This window comes from Aedes aegypti, unplaced genomic scaffold (genome assembly GCF_002204515.2).
Source record: "Aedes aegypti strain LVP_AGWG unplaced genomic scaffold, AaegL5.0 Primary Assembly AGWG_AaegL5_hic_scaff_61_PBJ_arrow, whole genome shotgun sequence".
NCBI classification, from domain to species: domain Eukaryota; kingdom Metazoa; phylum Arthropoda; class Insecta; order Diptera; family Culicidae; genus Aedes; species Aedes aegypti.
In genome coordinates this window covers 24,093-45,899 of record NW_018736301.1, presented here as the reverse complement: position 1 = coordinate 45,899, position 21,807 = coordinate 24,093, and the positions used below count along the sequence as shown (strand labels likewise).

Below are 21,807 nucleotides of genomic sequence, written 5' to 3'. Positions count from 1 at the left end.
AAACCTTTTGTGTGTAGATCACATTCATATGAAAGAGCTACATTCGTTTACTTGTCCAAATTGATTCAAAACATAAGAAAACAATTAATTTTCCTTATAATTTTAACTCCCATACACCTAATTTGGCCAGGGCACTCCTAATTTGGCCACTCTCATGAGAAATAAATGCAATTGGCCAATTTTGGAACCGAAGTTAAATATCTGGCCGAAACTGGTTCCGTTGGCCTATATTGACCAACGGGATTTTCAAAGCGAAAAAATGGTTTTGGCTCAGTTTTGATATTTTACACATATAATATGGATTGAAAACTTGCATTTGATACATTTGTTGTATCAATACGGCTTCCCATTTAGTTTTTATTGACATTTTCTCTTAGGCTGGCCAAAACCGGTGCTTTTACCCTAGTCCAATTGAAAATAAAATTACTCAGGACTTAGAAAATATTCTTAATCAAGAGAAAGTCCTGGGAGACTAATTTGGCAGAAATGAGAACTATTATTAAAAAAATTCAAAGAGATGAAAGCTCCTGGCGATGATGGAATTTTCTACATCTCCATCAAGAAACTTCCAGAAACTTTCAGAAAGTAGCTTATCATTCTTAGTTGATACACTGATAGGCAAAATAAAGTACCCACCTTACCAGTTTTTGAATTTCTCCCATTGATTTGGTTCAAATTAAAGTTAACACACTTAAATCTTTTTTGATATTTTATTTTTGATATTCTTTTAAAGTTGCACTTACAAAAATTTGATAAAAAAAGAATTTTACTCAAAGAAAAAGCAAATCAATTTGTATTGAAAAAAGAAGTAGTTACAAAATAAAGTGCCCACTTCCTTCTTGACCCCAGAAAAGATGATTTAAGAAAAATAAAAAGCAAATTTATAGTTTATGTGTCCTCCTTTGGTCTTAAGGACTTGCTGGAGGAGCTTCGGCATGCTTTTCACCAGGTTTTGTAGGTGTTGTGGTTCTAGTTCTTCCCAGGCGCGCTTCAAGGCTTCAAAATAATTATTTTTGTTGGTAACACCAGTTTTGTCAACCCTGGCATCGAGAATCGCCCACAAATTTTTGATGGGGTTGAGGTCTGAGCTTTGTGGAGGCCATTCCAGCGGTTTAATCCGACAAGACCGGAAGAAATACTTGGTCTTCTTGGCAGTATGCTTCGGGTCGTTGTTCTAGAGAAATATGAATTTCTCTTCAAGGCCCGTCTGGATCAGCGAAACCTCCAGATTTTCCCGCAAGATGTTGATGTAGGAATCTGCCGTCATTATTCCGTCGGTTTTCACGAAGCTTCCTACTCCACTCCATGAAAAACACCCCCAGACCATCACATTTCATCACATCACACCTCCATACGTCACCGTTCCTTGGATGTAGCGCTCCTGAAGCTCGAGCTGTTTAACCAAAAGCGGCGGGCTCGTGTGTGGTGCAGAGCGCCAAGGAACGATGAAGCATGAAGGAGGAAATGTGATGGTCTGGGGGTGTTTTTCATGGAGTGGAGTAGGAAGCCTCGTGAAAACCGACGGAATAATCACGGCAGATTCCTACATCAACATCTTGCGGGAAAATCTGGAGGTTTCGCTGATCCAGACGGGCCTTGAAGAGAAATTCATATTTCTCTAGAACAACGACCCGAAGCATACTGCCAAGAAGACCAAGTATTTCTTCCGGTCTTGTCGGATTAAACCGCTGGAATGGCCTCCACAAAGCTCAGACCTCAACCCCATCAAAAATTTGTGGGCGATTCTCGATGCCAGGGTTGACAAAACTGGTGTTACCAACAAAAATAATTATTTTGAAGCCTTGAAGCGCGCCTGGGAAGAACTAGAACCACAACACCTACAAAACCTGGTGAAAAGCATGCCGAAGCTCCTCCAGCAAGTCCTTAAGGCTAAAGGAGGATACATTAACTATAAATTTGCTTTTTATTTTTCTTAAATCATCTTTTCTGGGGCCAAGAAGGAAGTGGGCACTTTATTTTGTCACTATTATTTTTTCAATACTAATTGATTTTCTTTTTCTTTAAGTAAAATCCTTTTTTGTAACAAAATTTCGTAAGTGCAACTTTAAAAGAATATCAAAAATAAAATATCAAAAAAGATTTAAGTGTGTTAACTTTAATTTGAACCGAATCAATGAGAGAAATTCGAAAACTGGTGTGGTGGGCACTTTATTTTGCCTATCAGTGTATATTTAACGAATGTTTTCAATTAGCATATGTTCCTCACGATTGGAAAAATGCTAAGGTTGTACCAATTGCAGAAGCTTCTAGCTATCGTCCAATCAGTTTGCTTTCTTCCATCAGTAAACTTTTTGAAAAGGTGATTTTGAACAGAATGATGGTCCACATCAACGAAAATTCAATTTTTGCCAATGAACAGTTCCCAGTAAACACAAACTCGTATACGATAGCGCATAAGAGTACAATTGTGGAGGCGATATACGTACATGCGCCAATAGACTGCATGCAAAGTGTACGTATATCGCCTCCACATTTGTACTCTTATATCGTATCATTTACGATCGTGTGTTTACTGGGTTCGCCTTCCGACATGGGCATTGAACAGCTCACCATCTCTTACGTGTAACAAATTTGATTCGTTCCAACAAATCTGAAGGCTATTCTACTGGTCTTGTTCTTCTAGACATAGAAAAAGCATTCGACAGTGTTTTTGCATCAAGGCTTGATTGTAAAATTAGAAAACTTTTTTTTCCAACATAACATGTAAAATCGCACACTTCATCAGTTAATTATTAGAACTCCAAGTATGAAAGACTTCCTGTAAGAGCTGGTGTTCCTCAAAGCAGCATTTTGAGATCAATAGTATACAATATTTTCACATCCGACTTATCTGAGTCACCTCAGGGATGTCAAAAATCCTTGTTTGTGGATGACACAGACCTCTTCGCCAAAGAACGTGTCATCTATTACAGACTGCAAGCAATTTTGGAAATTTTTTCTTAATACTTACAAAAATGGAATATTTCTCCTAATGCTTCCAAACTCAACTGATAATATTCCCACATAAACCAAAAGCTCTTTATTTCAAACCTTCAAGTAGACATGTTGTCACGATAAAAGGGGTTGCAATAAATTATTCAGATGAAGTCTTAATATCTGACAAATGTATCCATCAACGAATTTATAAATCATTCAATGCACCTTTCTCACACATTCGCTCGAATAAACGCCAGACAATCTGGTGCGATTCTACACGTCGTGATGCAATTTGCTCTATTGTCGTCGTCCAAATCCGTCTTGTAATTCAATACAATCCAGTTGGTATATATTTGGTTCGTAATCAGATCGAATGGGTTTTGTAGCCTTTGACATTGTTCCAAAGAAAGCTGTCGTCTATCAGTGTCAGTGGTATCGTACGTGCTAGGTAAAACACTTATCCGAAAAAAAGCTTTCAGTCCTGTTCAAACTCATCATCGCTTCATGTGTTTGAGTGGGCTCAAAGGATACTGAAACAGTAGAAAGGGAATAAAGGAAACCTTCATACCAGAGTAACAGACTTAACACAACACAACCATAACACTAGCGCCTCAGCACACTTTGTTGCACATATGTAACTGTATTTCATACAGAATGCAGACCAGATTGTTGGCTGTGGGAAATAGGCGATGAATTTGGCAGGAAATTGTTCCACGTGTTACGTCTGCTAGTCTGTGCCTTCATATTTCGAGGGAGGAAAAAGCACGGTCAACATATCAGCCCAGCTCAGCATCTGACTGTGAATGGACCCGAATCGATAAGGTTTTTCATCTTGAAAGCTCTCAACAAAGTACCAACACGGACCAAGCAGCAACAACCGAACCGAGCAGCAGTGGAGCCAAGTGGAATCCCACACTTGATCCGATTTATGAATACAAATAAGGCACAAATGGTACAATATATAGATTGAAGTGGTTGCTGGGCCCTGGGAAAAAGTCACCGCAGTTGCGAACCATGCGTGGATGGACCCAGCACGCTGTGCTTCCTATGGGCTAAATTTGTTACTGAAATTGATTTGCGCCCGAAAAGTTTTAAGAAATAAAAAGACCCTTCTTAAGACAATAATATTTTTGTGATTAATCCCTCAAGCAGTGAGAAACAATTACGGTTTCTTCTGCAAAGTTGTACATAATTTTATTACAGGTAAATCTGTTTAAATGGGGCAAAATTCATAGCTTACATTCAAAAGAGTGCTGAGCATTGCTTTCCTAGGTTTAGAAGTATGTTGCATATTAGTTGTTCTTCTTCTTCTTAGCATTCGACAGGAAATCGAACCAGGACACCTTCAGCATAGATTTGCTTGGTAGCCGCGGACTCTAACCACTCGGCTAAGGAACGCTCCATAAGAGGAAACTCTTCGTTTCGAAAAACTTTAGAACACAATTTTAGGCCTCATGAAACACTGTACAATGTCATCCCAACATGTCGATCGACGTCACCTACGCGGCAGACCCTGTGAAAAAATCTGATGGGACGAATCTTTTGGAATGCGCTCCCACAGAATATATACTGCCCGGATGAAAAGCGCGTAGAAAATTGAAAAACCCATTCAATCTGGTTTGATTCATCAATTTAATTAAGCTTCCGCTGGAACTAGATTCTTCCTGTTCAATTTAAATTTCCCGCAGTATGGAAGGCGGATTCGCAGATGTCAATCCGGGGCAAATTCCACTCCATGCCACCCCATGTGTAGAATTGCAAAGAGGACGACGGTGACGACACAAAAAGGTCAACCCAAGCCGGCATCCCATAGATATCTGGTCGGTCCCATAAGTCGCATTTCCATCACAATCACGCACGTTCTTCGTCTATCCGACTCCCTGGGTATGTTGCTGCAGGGTATTGCATATTACTGGCTGACAGAGCCGTGTGCCTTTGCCATTGGTATTTTTTCGGGTCACATCCATTCACCGATAGAAGTGCTGCCTTCCACTACTGGTATCTAACGATGTTTCTGAGCCTGCAGAAGCTTTTGCGGAAAATATGCATCTACTGATGATGAGAGTGGATGTTACCCGTGGGCCGTCAAATTCATCACAATCACCAGCAGCGCGAAGCGAACTATACCACTGTAGGAGTGATTCGGTTTTTTGTGCTTGACGGTCCTGTGGAAATGGAAGCAAACGACTGGAAATCCATGCCGAGAGATTGAGCAGCTTTATCATTTGTTACTGCAAATGGCATGTTGAGCAATTTATTGACGAGCTGTGGGACATTTCGATATCGGCCTAGTCTGGAATCAAACACAGATTTATTTATCGAAACTAGGAATAGATTCAGATGACATTCAAATAATGGGAAAGTCAAAACGGACTTTTGTACGAAGATATTTTTGACGTAGAGCTACGTCTTTCTTCTCTACACAGGAGTGAAATTGGAATTTCAAAACCAAGAACATTACGTTGGCATGAAATATTTTAAACGTTTATAACTTTATGCTGGCTTAACAAAATTCCTTGATTAGCACCTCAATCGAAAGACAAGACATCAAAGGTTCATTTCATTTACTTACTGAATCCCACATACCTGTCCAAATAGTTTAATAACTGTTTTAAAAGAGAACGTTGATTTCAAGCAAATCTATAAATAGGGGTGCTAGAGAAAAGTTGACGTCATTTGCTTTTCACTCTCCGCTTGGATCGGATCTCAGCAGGCAACAGGTCCAATGGATCCATTCAGTCTCCCAGTAATTTAGAGAGTGCTTCCTCCAAGAATTAATGCTAATGTTCTCCAGAGATTTTTCCAGGAAATAAGTTTGGAACTCCTAAATAAACTCGTCCAGAGAATCGGTGTTAATATCCTCCAGCAATATCTATTGCAATGAATTACTCTTGTAGTTGTTCCATTTTATCTCGATTGATTATAACTATTAGAGGTAGAAATCATGGATTCTTTGAAATTTTATATAATTTAATACTTCAGCAAATACTACAGCAATTACTCCGTTAATTCCTTCGTTTCTTTTCTTCCAATGTTAAAACTGAGACAGAGCCTGCTTTTCAGTGTTCTTATGGGCACTTATTGACTTCACATCCAAAAATCGACAGAAGTTTAGATATATGAAAAACATATTTTGAGCTCGATAAAAAGTCCTCCTTTTCCTGACAAATTGAATGAAGCTGCCAAAAATGTAAAAAGTCACCCTACGTATATGTATACCAAAGTTATCACAGCACAAAAAAAATTGCGGAATATTAAGAAAAAATTCCTTTCGTTTCGAAACATTTCGTGAGAAATGGAATTTCGTATCGGTTTTTACGGAATATTTTAGTAATTCGTTTCGTTTCGCTACGAACAATTTTGAAAATTCCGCAAATCGTTTCGTTTCGTATCGACATGGAAAATACTCATATCGCATACCCTTAATGTGGTGGTAACATCTAGTATGATATGGGAAGAAATTCACAGTGGGCTGCATTATCACAGAGGTACATATAACATTAATCAGAATCATATATGTACAATCTTCTATTGCCACGATTAATGCGTTATATATTTAGGTTAACTTAGGTTAAGTATATTGAAATCGTGTTTTTAAAAAATCTGAACTGCTACGCCAAATGAAATGTAATATGTTGTTAACAAAATGTTAATAAAATCTTAAATTTGTTTTACCAAATTAGGATGATAGTGTTGTCTAACACAGAACACCTAGATATAAGAAATTAATGTTATGTTTGAAATAATACTAATAAATTCACAATCATACAATCTTCAACGCATAATCCAATAAATTTGGAACAATTACATAAACTTATCTTCAAAAGTGACGGGAACAAAATTGATATGTCTCGCTCAAACTGAATAACGACCAATAACTCATTTTTTTTTTTTTTTTTTTTTTTTTTTTTTTTTTTTTTTTTTTTTTTTTTTTTTTTTTTTTTTTTTTTTTTTTTTTTGTAACGATTTTTGCCTGAAATTATTAATGATTGTATTTGACATTTGTTCCAATGTTTCAACATCGGATATTCTATGTAACTCATTGGTACTATACCAGGGAGGAAGCCTCAGAATCATTTTCAAAATTTTATTTTGAATTCTCTGCAGAGCTTTCTTCCTGGTATTACAACAGCTAGTCCATATTGGTACAGCATACAACATGGCTGGCCTGAAAATTTGTTTGAATATCAAAAGCTTGTTCTTAAGACAAAGTTTTGATTTTCTATTAATAAGGGGATAGAGACATTTTACATATTTATTACATTTGGCTTGAATGCCCTCAATGTGATTTTTGAAAGTTAAATTCTTATCTAGCATGAGTCCTAGATACTTAACTTCATCTGACCAATTTATTGGAACCCCTCTCATCGTGACAACATGTCTACTTGAAGGTTTCAAATAAAGAGCTTTTGGTTTATGTGGGAATATTATTAGTTGAGTTTTGGAAGCATTAGGAGAAATCTTCCATTTTTGCAAGTATGAAGAAAAAATATCCAAACTTTTTTGCAATCGACTACAGATGACACGCAGGCTTCGTCCTTTGGCGGAGAGGCCTTTGTCATCCGCAAACAAGGATTTTTGTCATCCCTGAGGTAACTCAGGTAAGTCATATGTGAAAATATTGTATAATATTGGTCCCAAAATGCTGCCTTGAGGAACACCAGCTCTTACAGGAAGTCTTTCAGATCTGGAGTTCTGATAATTAACCTGAAGTGTACGATTTGACAGATAACTTTGAATTATTCTAACAATGTATGTTGGAAAATTAAAGTTTTTTAATTTTACAATCAAACCTTCATGCCAAACACTGTCGAATGCTTTTTCTATGTCTAGAAGAGCAAGACCAGTAGAATAGCCTTCAGATTTGTTGGAACGGATCAAATTTGTTACACGTAAAAGTTGATGAGTGGTCGAATGTCCATGGCGGAATCCGAACTGTTCATTGGCAAAAATTGAATTTTCGTTGATGTGGGCCATCATTCTGTTCAAAATAACCTTTTCAAAAAGTTTACTGATGGAGGAAAGCAAACTGATTGGACGATAGCTAGAAGCTTCTGCAGGATTTTTGTCTGGTTTTAAAATTGGAACAACCTTAGCATTTTTCCATTTGTCAGGAAAATATGCTAATTGAAAACATTTGTTAAATATATCAACTAAAAATGATAAGCTACTTTCTGGAAGTTTCTTGATGAGGATGTAGAAAATTCCATCATCGCCAGGAGCTTTCATGTTTTTGAATTTTTTAATAATAGTTCTCACTTCTTCCAAATCAGTCTCCCAGGCATTTTCGAAAACGTTCTCTTGATTGAGAATATTTTCGAACTCCTGAGTAACTTCATTTTCAATTGGACTAGTAAGTCCTAAATTAAAATTGTGCGCACTTTCAAACTGCATAGCAAGTTTTTGAGCTTTTTCGCAATTTGTTAGCAATAATTTGTTTTCCTCTTCCAATGCCGGTATTGGCTTCTGAGGTTTTTTCAAGATTTTAGATAATTTCCAAAAGGGCTTAGAGCCAGGGTCCAATTGAGAAATTTTATTTTCAAAATTTTTGTTTCTTAATTGAGCAAAACGTTTCTTGATTTCTTTCTGCAAATCCTGCCATATAATTTTCATAACAGGATCGCGAGTGCGTTGAAATTGCCTTCTCCTCACGTTTTTAAGACGGATCAAGAGTTTAAGATCATCGTCTATAATCACGGATTCAAATTTTACTTCACATTTTGGAATTGCAATGCTCCGGGCTTCAACAATGGAATTTGTAAAAGTTTCAAGAGCATTGTCAATATCAAGTTTAGATTCTAAAGAAATGTTAACATCAAGATTGGAGTCAACATACGTTTTATATATATTCCAGTCGGCTCGTAAATAATTGAAAGTGGAGCTGATAGGATTGAGAATCGCTTCTTGGGATATTTGAAATGTAACAGGGACATGATCAGAATCAAAATCAGCATGAGTAATCAGTTGGCTACAAAGATGACTAGAGTCGGTTAAGACCAAATCAATCGTAGATGGATTTCTAGAAGAGGAAAAACATGTGGGGCTATCAGGGTATTGAATTGAGAAATATCCTGAAGAGCACTCATCAAATAAAATTCTGCCGTTGGAATTACTTTGAGAATTATTCCATGACCGATGTTTGGCATTAAAGTCACCAATGACAAAAAATTGTGACTTATTGCGAGTCAATTTACGCAAGTCAGTTTGGAGCAAATTAACTTGCTGCCCAGAGCATTGAAAAGGCAAATAGGCAGCTATGAAAGTATATTTACCAAACTGTGTTTCAACAGAAACACCTAAAGTTTCAAAAACTTTAGTTTCAAATGATGAAAACAGTTGATGTTTTATACGCCTATGAATGATGATTGCAACTCCCCCACATGCCCCATCAAGTCGATCATTACGATAAACAAAAAAGTTAGGATCTCTTTTGAGTTTAGATCCAGGTTTTGAATACGTTTCGGTAATAATTGCTATATGCACGTTATTAACCGTAAGAAAATTAAACAGCTCGTCCTCTTTACCATTCAGAGAACGAGCATTCCAATTTAAAATATTTAAATTATTATTTGGATCCATTAGAAAAACGTAATCCAATAACAATTTGATTAGTAAATTTTACACCTACTTGGACTGCTTCAGTCATAGTGGTGGCTTTGAACATTGCATCAATCATTAGATTCAATTGTTCAGTTAGAAAATTAAAATCAGAAGCAGATATGTCATCTGAAGATTTCCCATTGGAATTTTCGGTAGACGAAGAAGCGGGATAGGAGTTACCTGTGGCGGTAGGGTTTTTTCCATTTGATTTGAAACAAGTAGAATGGGTACTCATGGAACGAACAGGGGAAGAGTTCAAATTACCTGCTACGATATCGGCAAAAGATTTACCGTGGGTAGATACATTCGAAATTGAAAGATTCGAACGGCTACCCGACGGATTAAAATTAGTTTGTGAATGAGCATGATTATGATCTTCCTGGTGGGTATGATTCCTAATCAAGCGATCATTAACTGAAAAATGAGCATTGTTCGATACTCTACCAGGCAAATTCCGGAAACGACCGTTATCGTAACGGATATTATCTTTCATCTGCCTGGCACGAGCCTCAATGACCTTTTTGCGTGAAGGACAATTCCAAAAATTGGACTTATGGTTAGCCCCGCAATTACAACATATGAATTTGGTGGTATCTTCCTTCACTGGACAGACGTCTTTGGCGTGAGAAGAACCTCCGCAAATCATGCATTTAGCATCCATGCGACAATTTTTTGTACCATGACCCCACTTTTGACACCGACGGCACTGAGTGGGGTTCTGGTAATTTCCTCCAGGTCTCTGGAAATGTTCCCATGTCACACGGACATCAAACAAAAGTTTTGCTTTTTCTAAAGCTTTAATATTATTTAGTTCTTTTTTGTTAAAGTGAACTAAATAAAATTCTTGAGAAAGCCCTTTCCGAACAATGCCAGATTGGGTTCTCTTTTTCATAATGATTACTTGGACTGGGGAAAATCCAAGTAAATCATTTAATCCATTTTTGATCTCTTCAGGTGACTTATAGTCACTTGAGAGACCTTTCAAGACAACTTTGAACAAACGTTCAGTTTTGTCGTCATAAGTAAAAATTTGTGCTTCTTCTCTTCAAGATGTTTGAGAAGAAGCTCACGATCTTTAAGAGTTTCCGGCAAAACGCGACAGTCTCCTTTCTTTGCGATTTGGAAGGAAACCTTGATTCCCCTAATGGAGTTCAAGATCTCCTGCCTAAATTCCCCAAATTCGGAACAACTGACCACGATAGGCGGCACTCTTTGCTTCCTCACTTGAATCAAAGAGCCTGGGCTAGAGGCTGCTTCGATTTGGTTTTCGGAAAATTTGTCTAGAGCATCGAACTGATTGCTCATTTCGATACAATTATTCATTTCACCCTTGGAAGAAACTTCGCATTCCGGGGAAGCGTCCTTTCTTCCATTCTTGCCACGTGTAGTGACAGTTTTAAAACCCACTTTTTTGGAAGGAAGTAGTGAATTCAGAGATTCACCCTTCCTTTTGTTTGTTGTTGATACCATGTTTAATTAATAAACGAAAGAAGACGTGACCTTCGAAAGGTTTTTTCCCAAGACGGTGTCCAAGAAGGATTACCACCGCTAGCTTTCGCCAACGGGTCCAACGAAAAAATCGAAGGCACGGGTCCAAACAAGGATCGTAAAGGGATCAATAGTAGAAAAATAGTACTGAAAAGTACTGTTTTAGTAGCACTGAAAAGTACCGTTTTTAATTTTAGCACTGAAAAGTACTGTTTTTGTAGCACTGAAAAGTACTGTTTTATTGCTTTAGGTAGTTTTTAAGAAAACTTCCAAGAGCAGAGAGAATTCGTGTACGCACAGCACGAAGGTACGATGCGCACTGACCAATGACTCATTGGTTATGGGCTTCACACAACGCCTTGTTTGGTGTACACCGACTTCATTCGACCTTCTTTCTTCAGGTGTAGTGCCTTAGAATTCAGTTTGCGCGCTGCGATGGTAAGGCTATTGTTCAATATTGCGCTTGAAGTAGTCATGCGGAGAGCCAGACTCAACAGTCGATCCGGAAAATTTGAAACGCGAAACAACAAGAGTCGGACTAATGGTGAATGCGTCGAAAACAAAGTACATGTTAGTATACGGAACTGAGCACGATGTATGGGGATCGTTTTCAGGTGGTGGACGAGTTCATCTACCTCGGATACTTGCCGACAACAAAGTTAGTGAAATACGAAGACGCATTATCTGAGGAAGTCTTGCCTACTATGGGCTTCAGAAGAAACTGCGGTCAAGAAAGATTCACGCCCGCACCAACTGCCTTCTTCTTCTTTTTCTTCTTGGCATTAACGTCCCCACTAGGACAGAGCCGGCTACTCAGCGTATGGGTAAACCTGGTTTACGGCTTATGCGAAGGTGAAGAAATCGGCCCTTAGAGCACTTCCACAGTTATTAACTGAGAGCTTTCATTGCCTAAATTGCCATTTTCGCATTCGTATATCGTGTGGCAGGTACCCAGACAACCAGAAGTCGCATAACAGTTTACTCATACAAATTGCATCACACTCGCATTAAGGTGAAGATGAATCGAAGCCAAACTTCAAATTTTCAAGAGCACGGATCTGGAGAACAAAACACCAGTTTGAGCTGAAAACCTAATCGATTGGTCACCACCAGCTAGTGACCAATCGATTAAGTTTTCAGCTTAAACTGGTGTTTTGTTCTCCAGATCCGTGCTCTTGAAAATTTGAAGTTTGGCTTCGATTCATCTTCACCTTAAATAGTGGATGAAATCTTCTGATTGATGAGTTTTCTCGCATAAAACGCTATTTTATGAGTTCATATGTACATTTCGTTTCGTCCCGTATACTTGTACAAAGAAAATCGGATTAATTCGTAGCAGCTGTCAAATGAATTTTGTTATCATATATTAAGTCGCATAAGAGTAGAGATTTGTTCACAATAAAATTTATACACTCGCATTGCATGCTATTTTACATCATATAAAATATGCACGCATATCGCCTCCACTTTTGTACGTATAAGGCCTTTTCAAAACATCTTATACATGAAACTTTGCAGATATAGGCATCGCATGACGCTAAAGGTAATTTCATTATACGTACATTCTGGTTGTCTGGGTAAGATGATACTCTATGCCCAGGGAAGTCAAAGAAATTTCTATTACGAAAAGATCCTGGACCGACCGGGAATCGAACCCAGACACCTTCAGCATGGCTTTGCTTTGTAGCCGCGGACGCTAACCACTCGACTAAGGAAGGCCAACTGTACGATGTACAAAACGCTCATTAGAACGGTGGTCCTCTACGAGCATGAACCGTGGACTATGCTCTAGGAGAACCTGCAAGCTCTTGGGGTTTTCGAATGCCGGATGCTTAGGACAATCCCTTTTTGGTGACCTCAGCGTATTTGGTCCTTATAACTCTATGAACAAGTGCGCTAAAGACACCAAAATGATTCGATGTGTAGTTTTCCTGCTACATCACTTTGAATCTTGATGCATATTGCAATTTATTTTTTTATTTTTTTTTTGTTCGAGTTCAACCAGGAACCGTAATCCGGGGTAACATTGATCAGTTTTTGAGATATATCTTAAATTTTTCATTTGAAAACCCAAATGTCGCAAGTTTTTTATTTTTAAAACAAGTACTGGTACTCACTGCTAGTGTCCTGATGGAGTTGCTGTACCGTGCCAAGAGATGGAGTTGCTGTACCGTTCTCAAGAAACGCGGAAGTTCTATCAGAAGCTCAACACATCCCGCAAAGGCTTCGTGCCGCGAGCTGAGATGTGCCGGGATAAGGATGGGAGCATCTTGACGGACGGACGCGAGGTGATCGAAAGGTGGAAGCAGCACTACGATGAACACCTGAATGGCGCAGAGAACACAGGCACAGAAGGTCAGGACAGCGAAGGCGATGGCTACGTCAGCACAGCGGACAGCGGAAATCAACCAGCTCCCACGATGGGGGATGTTAAGGATGCCATTCAACAGCTCAAGAACAACAAAGCCGCTGGCAAGGATGGTATCGGAGCCGAACTCATCAAGATGGGCCCGGACAGGTTGGCCGCTTGTCTGCATCGGCTGATAGTCAGAATCTGGGAAACGGAACAGCTACCGGAGGAGTGGAAGCAAGGCGTTATATGCCCTATCTACAAAAAGGGCGACAAACTGGAGTGTGAAAATTATCGTGCAATCACCATCCTAAACGCCGCCTATAAAGTGCTATCCCAGATTCTCTTCCGTCGTCTATCACCTATAGCAAACGAGTTCGTGGGAAGTTATCAAGCAGGTTTCATCGACGGCCGCTCGACAACGGACCAGATCTTTTCCGTGCGGCAAATCCTCCAGAAATGCCGTGAGTACCAGGTCCCTACGCACCATTTGTTCATCGATTTCAAGGCGGCATACGATAGTATCGACCGCATAGAGCTATGGAAAATCATGGACGAGAACAGCTTTCCCGGGAAGCTCACAAGATTGATCAGAGCAACGATGGACGGTGTGCAAAACTGCGTGAAGATCTCGGGCGAACACTCCAGTTCGTTCGAGTCTCGGCGGGGACTACGACAGGGCGACGGACTTTCGTGCCTGTTGTTCAATATTGCGCTTGAAGGTGTCATGCGGAGAGCCGGACTTAACAGTCGAGGCACGATTTTCACGAGATCCGGACAATTTGTTTGCTTCGCGGACGACATGGATATTATTGGGAGAAAATTTGAAACGGTGGCAGATTTGTTCACCCGCCTGAAACGCGAAGCAACAAGAGTCGGGCTAATGGTGAATGCGTCGAAAACAAAGTACATGCTGATTGGCGGAACTGAGCGCGACAGGGCCCGCCTAAGAAGCAGTGTTACGATAGACGGGGATACCTTCGAGGTGGTGGACGAGTTCGTCTACCTCGGATCCTTGTTGACGGCTGACAACAATGTTAGTCGGGAAATACGAAGGCGCATCATCAGCGGAAGTCGTGCCTACTATGGGCTCCAGAAGAAACTGCGGTCAAGAAAGATTCACCCCCGCACCAAATGCACGATGTACAAAACGCTCATAAGACCGGTAGTCCTCTATGGGCATGAGGCGTGGACTATGCTCGAGGAGGACTTGCAAGCTCTTGGGGTTTTCGAACGCCGAGTGCTAAGGACGATCTTCGGCGGCGTGCAGGAGAACGGCGTGTGGCGGCGAAGGATGAACCACGAGCTCGCTCAACTCTACGGCGAACCCAGTATCGTGAAGGTAGCTAAAGCTGGAAGGATACGCTGGGCAGGGCATGTTGCAAGAATGCCGGACAACAACCCTGTAAAGATGGTGTTCGCCACGAATCCGGTCGGAACAAGAAGGCGTGGGGCGCAGCGAGCTAGGTGGATGGACCAGGTACACCAGGACCTGGAGAGCGTGGGTCACAGTCGAGGATGGAGAGAAGCGGCCATGAACCGAGGGAATTGGCGAAATATTGTTGGCGAGGCTTTATCAAGATAATTGATGTAAAGCCAAATAAGTAAGTAAGTAAGTGCTAGTGTCCTCATACTGTATTTTTGTTTTCAAAATATTTAAGTATGTTTAAATAAATGTTTAAAGTGATTTTTTGATTAAGCTGATATGGGGTAACATTGATCACCCATGTAAACTATATTCGGTTATATTGAAAATGTCGTAGCTTACTTAAATCATGGCCCCTGAAGCCGAATATGAAAACCAAACTCTTACAAGTCATGTACTTTTTGAGTTATTTCAAAAATAAAAACACCTCAAACCGCGGAATACGCCTGAAGGTAGGCAATTTCCTAAGAAAATTCTACATTCTCAACAGTAATTCGTTAATGTTGCCTAATTGAACATTCTTATGAATGTTTTGACAACGGAATCGTTTTTGGCGATGCCATTTTTGGTAAGAATCACATTTTCCTTGCTCATATCGCTTGCACAACTTATGTGAGACATGAATCTACGGTAGTGTAATCGTTAACCATTGAAATCGTAGTTTCAAAAAGTTGTTAAATTTACGCATGAAGTAAATGCAATTTTCAAAAACATCTCAATTTTCATTAGTCCATGAATATAAGAAGGGGAAGCGCAATTCATGCTTTGGAAATATTTCATCAATAAATGATGATACGAACTTTTTACGAGATGGGTCATTCCGATCAATGTTACCCCGCTGATCAATGATACCCCGGATTACGGTAACTTTTAAATTGTTAATAAAAATTGAGGTATTTTATTGTTTGTCACAGAAAAAAAAGAATTGGTGGAGTTACGGCTCTTTAAAGTTGAACGGGAAACGGCTTTGGTGCATTTTATATGTCCGATACTGTATAAGAAATTTTGCAATCCTTTGAAGATAGTAAGGGGCCTTCCATGCAGGGGTAATATGCACCCCCGGGTCAAAACAACTTTTTTTGGGTTTCTATGAATAATTTGGAAAAATTGAGACATTTTCCGTGAAATTTATCTTGTCCAATCGTATTTTTGGGATACTTTTTTTTTCTGTTCGGAACATAAACCACTGCGACCAATAATTGATCTATTGTAGTATATCCCGTGTCCTTTGTGTAGTGCATGTCGTTTTACTTTGTCACTATCGAGAAGTGATAAAGCATTCGGTTTTATTACAGTTGTAATTCCTAACTTGATCACAGGAAAGCATTCTAACTGAAAGGTTCCTACCCTTCGAAGAGTGTGGAGCATGCACTCTCCACAGGCGCGCCCCTTTATCAGGCAAAATCGGATCCCTCGATAAAGCCAAGAAATTACACCGATATTGTCCATGCATCAGAATCCTAGTCCTTACTTCTTCAAACTAGAGAACGAAATAAATAAAAGATTAGAAAACAAATTGTTGAATTCGACTCATTTTTTTTCCTTGTCTCAAGATCATTCTCGGCAACTGGGAAAACCGAGACTTGTCACTTTCAACAAGGTTTTAAAATGTAACAAGGACTGAAAGTGTTCCTTTGATTACTATAACATCCTGTTCTCTTCGTTTGAAGCAGTCAGGACTAGGGTTCACTGGTAGATCTTTACCCCATAACGCACCACGAAAAGGTGATCTACCCGCGTTATGGGTATTTTGGGATACTTACTATCAGTCCCTGATGAAAAATTGTTTCCATATTACCCCAGATTCCCTTATATTTTATTAAATTTTGATTAATACTTAAATTAAGCAGATAATTCTTCATACTGAACGGTAAGAGGTTGTTGAAGTCTATTGTAATTGAGCCCTGTTATGGATCATGAAAACAACCAAAACGGCCGCTATGATAGATCATAGATAGCGCCACCGTAGTCTTGTGTGTATGTCGGAATAGAAATACTGTCACAACGATAAATCCCATATACGGTGTCACTTCTATTTTGATGCGGTGATTGGCGGAAGAGTTGCCTTTAATGATCCATGCTATGCTATGCGTAGCATAGCGTTGTTTAAATGGAATTATTTTTCGCAGTCGCTAAGCTTGGCAAAAGTTGCAAGTGTTGTTTAATAAGAAAAAGAAATCTCTATGGAAATCCCGAAATATATTTCAGGAGAAATTCTTATCGAACTCCTTAACTTACTTGCTAACGAACTCCTTAAAGGAAACGTTAAAAAAGCGTTTTGTGAAAATCCTGGAGAAATTCTGCAGTTTTTTTTTTCGGAGAAATCATTTGTAACTTCATTACGGCATATTGTACAGCGAAGAACTCAAGTTGATCCTAGATCACCACCAGAAATTGAATTTTGAGAAAATTAAGAGTATCTCTCACTTCTCTCTCTGTAAAAATCGCGATCATCATGAGAATCTGATTATTATATACTGCTACACTGCCTATAACTGCATTTTGTTCGCAATCGACATTTTCGACGATTTCGAGATAAAACCGTGGAACGCCATCAAATCATGAATACTTCCGACAAACTTATAAAATCTGTGAGATTATTCTAAAAATCTCGAAAAAAGTGCTTATTTTGTTACATTACTAAATATAATCGAATAACAGTTACATTGCAGTATACATGGGTCTCATAATATTTTAGCAAAGAAATTTCTATCAGAATAATTTTCTGTCTATTCAATTAATATGCGATAAGAACTGGACAATATTTCAGCTTCAAATTAGTACTGTTGACCTCTTGGTAATTTTTATAAAATTAAGTGTTTCCCATAAAATGTATATTTGGTGCTCCATTTACTCAATGCCTACTTTTGTCGAATGTTAAAAACATGCAGTACAGCTCTGATTGTATCGGGAGATAACAGTGTATGATAAGAACCGTTTAAACAAGTTCCAAATCTGGGGAGATCTACCAACCCCCAATGGTAAATAAGCGACAAAAAATAGTTTCATCATTGCTCTCTCTTTGGGGCTCTCTTTCGCGGTTGCTATTTATCAAACTTGTTACAACTTACGAATCATTGCCGATCACGGACCGATACAGATGCGATGTTTTTCTTCGCTTGCTTTGATCGTGCTTCGAAATCAATTGAGAACAAATTCTGCAATGCCTGATCGCCAATAATTGATTCTTCCAAGAAGTAGATGAAAACCCGAATTTAGTAGGGGGATTAGTGGCATAATGAACATACGGAACGAAATGGACACCCCGTCAATATCTAAGAATATGCATATCTCATCAAATGTTCATACACTGCATGAAATCTGTAATGCATTTGAAATGTTTGACGGTATAAAAGTTTATTTTTGGTTTCAATTGTTGAAGGACAATTTGAATGCTGAAAAGCCATGCTGAAGGTGTGTGGGTTCGATTCCCGGTTGGTCCTTTTCGTATTGGAAATTTTCTCAACTTCCTTGGGCATAAAGTACAGTGAAACCTCCATGAGTCGATGTTCCATGACTCGATATCGACTCATAGAACCATACTAAAACCAAAATTTCATGGTTACTCTGATGGTCTCCTCAAACAGCTTTCCAAGTAATTTCTATTCCATTACTCGATATTTCCATGAGTCGATGGTCCCTTCAGATATCGACTAATTGACGTATCATCGTATCTGCCACACGATATACGAATGCGGAAAATGGTAACTTTGGCAAAGAAAGCTCTTATTTAATAACTGTGGAAGTGCTCATAAGAACAGTATGCTGAGAAGCAAGCTTTTGTCCCAGTGAGAACGTAATGCCAAAAACAATAAGAAGAAGAAGTTCCAATGCTGTGAGGAAGGTGACTAACATGCTTTCAGATAACGGTACCGTTTGTATGAATTTTGCAATTGGAACGAAGTTTTGCAGGAAACGATGTATCAAATCTTCAATACTTTATCAGTTCCTCCATGATGACAAACCTTTCGTGGAATCGCAAATATTCAAACTTGAATGTTGCAATGCTTCTACTAGAAAAATTACCATACTCAGGGTGGGCCGCGTAATGGAATCATCGTCATTTATCGGCAACCGATAGCTCATGTCTCGTGATAACGGTGACATATCTGTGGAAATTTGATGATACGCAGCATCACGCGGCTATAAAAGTGATACTCAATTATTGTGGCCTCGCCAGAAGTAAACGGTAGTGAAATCAAACTTGTGTATTATAATGAAGAAATTTGCGTTAGTTATAGCCACCTTGTGCGTTTTGGGGGTGCAGGTAGGTCATGGTGAAGAATAAAAAAATCAGCAATTTAAGTGTACTTCATCTAGGCTGCACCAGATCGATCTCCACGTATCATCAATGGCCAAGTTTCTACAAATCAACCATATAACGCGTATGTTCTATACCTGAATCAAAACAACGCGGGATTCTATGGAGGTGGCTCGCTTATTTCCCCTCTGCATGTACTGACAGCTGCTCAGGTTATTGTTGGGTAAATTGATATAATTTATTACACAAGTTGATTAGTGAGTAACCCGATGTATCATATTCGACAGATTTGTTCGATGGGACATTGGACTAGGAAGCAACGTCTTCGCCCAACTTAGAGGCATCAGCTCAAACTTGGCTACAGCCCATCCGCTGTATAATTCCGCTAACAAGGCAAACGACATCGGTATTATAACGCTGCCTTGGTCTCTCACGTTTACTTCAACTATAGCACCGGTTGCCCTTCCGGCCCTAAACAGTCAGCAAATAAACCTGCTGCCTCTCGATAACGAACAGGGCACGGTTGTGGGCTACGGATTCACAACCAGTACGTGTAAGTATCAGATTAAAATTTATTAGAAAACTTCGGATAATAACCCTCACATCTGAACCTCAACAGCAACGACTCGATCGGATTATCTGATGCGATCCTTCCAGCGGGTAACTCTCAACAATCGTTGCCAACAGTTCTACCAGATCACGCTACCGCAGCATTTCTGTGCCGAGAACACCATTGACTATTCCAACATCTGCAATGGCGATATGGGTGCAGGATTTGTTACGGATGTGCGTGGAGTTCCCACCGTTACCGGAGTTGCGTCGCTGGCCACCCAGAGCTGCGGAAATGTAACCCCTTCGGGATATACCAGGGTCCAGTACTACCGGCAATGGATCACAAGTGTGACTGGCATTCAATAAGTTAAGTGTAAGAGATTATCAGCGAATATACGATTTATTTACAAACCTTATAAAAGATAATGAGTAACAATATCATCTTAACTTTGATTCGTCAAAACTGTTCCATCGTCAATAACGTTATACAAGGTCTTATCTAGTCCTATTTCCGCCTTCCAATCAGTAAACTCCGTACTCGGAGATAACAAATGAGCTGCAGCTATTCAATTAGCATCTACTGTCTGATACTGATATCTGCCGAATCAACAGCAGCCAATGGAGTTGAACGTTCATATGTTTGATGAGATCATAGCTTATCAAGAAACTTATTGTGCTTAGAAAACAGCATTGCAGAATCTCACGTGCAAAATTTAAAAGCATGTTCAAAACTGATTTGTTTTGAATTCTGTATCGTATTTATTTTACACAAATAAGCCTGGGCTGGTATACAACCTCCTTCGTGTACACACAGTTAGAGTGTACGGTATATTTGAGGAATGCAGGAAAGCCGGTAGGAGTGAAAAAAACTCTTCTCCTATAGGCATAAAATCCTCAATCCTATCTTTGTTTAGGACCTTACCACTCAATATTAGGGCACACTCAACCCATCTACGATTGACTTGGTCTTAACCGACTCTAGTCATCTTTGTAGCCAATTAGTTACTCATGCTGATTTTGATTCTGATCATGTCCCTGTTACATTTCAAATATCCCATGAAGCGATTCTCAATCCTATCAGCTCCACTTTTAAATATTTTCGAGCCTACTGGGATATATATGAAACATATATTGACTCTAATCTTGATGTTAACATTTCTTTAGAAACAAAACTTGATATTGACAATGCTCTTGAAACTTTTACAAATTCCATTGTTGAAGCCAGGAGCATTGCAATTCCAAAATGTGAAGTAAAATTTGAATCCGTGATTATAGACGATGATATTAAACTCATGATCCGTCTTAAAAACGTGAGGAGAAGGCAATTTCAACGCAGTCGCGATCCTGCTATGAAAATTATATGGCATGATTTGCAGAGAGAAATCAAGAAACGTTTTGCACAATTAGGAAACAAAAATTTTTAAAATAAGATTTCTCAATTGGACCCTGACTCTAAGCCCTTTTGGAAATTATCTAAAATCTTGAAAAAAAAACCTCAAAAGCCAATACCGGCATTGAAAGAGGAAAACAAATTATTACTAACTGATTGCAAAAGATCAAAAACTTGCTATGCAGTTTGAAAGTGCGTACAATTTTAATTTAGGACTTTCTAGTCCAATTGAAAATCAAGTTACTCAGGACTTCGAAAATATTCTCAATCAAGAGAACGTTTTCGAAAATGCCTGTGAGACTGATTTGGAAGAACTGAAAACTATTATTAAAAAATTCAAAATATGAAAGCTCCTGGCGATGATGGAATTGTCTACATCCTCATCAAGAAACTTCTAGAAAGTAGCTTATCATTCTTAGTTGATATATTCAACAAATGTTTTCGATTAGCATATTTTCCTGACAAATGGAAAAATGCTAAAGTTGTTCCAATTTTAAAACCAGACAAAAATCCTGCAGAAGCTTCTAGCTATCGTCCAATCAGTTTGCTTTCCTCCATCAGTAAACTTTTTGAAAAGGTCATTTTGAACAGAATGATGGTCCACATCAACGAAAATTCAATTTTTGTCAATGAACAGTTCGGATTTCGCCATGGACATTCGACCACTCATCAACTTTTACGTGTAACAAATTTGATACGTTCCAACAAATCTGAAGACTATTCTACTGGTCTTGCTCTTCTAGACATAGAAAAAGCATTCGTCAGTGTTTGGCATGAAGGTTTGATCGTAAAATTAAAAAACT

At 39.0% G+C, this 21,807-nt stretch overlaps 1 protein-coding gene across 1 annotated transcript; it reads left to right on the top strand.

Moving 5' to 3' along the window:
• The first annotated feature begins 18,932 nt into the window (after window positions 1–18,932).
• Window positions 18,933–20,040, top strand: LOC5570589 (chymotrypsin). Its single transcript, XM_001653206.2, has 4 exons — window positions 18,933–19,068; window positions 19,122–19,285; window positions 19,350–19,615; window positions 19,682–20,040. Exons 1-4 carry the CDS (start codon window positions 19,018–19,020, stop codon window positions 19,978–19,980), a joined length of 780 nt encoding a protein of 259 aa, XP_001653256.1. The 5' UTR covers window positions 18,933–19,017; the 3' UTR covers window positions 19,981–20,040.
• The last annotated feature ends 1,767 nt before the right edge of the window (window positions 20,041–21,807 follow it).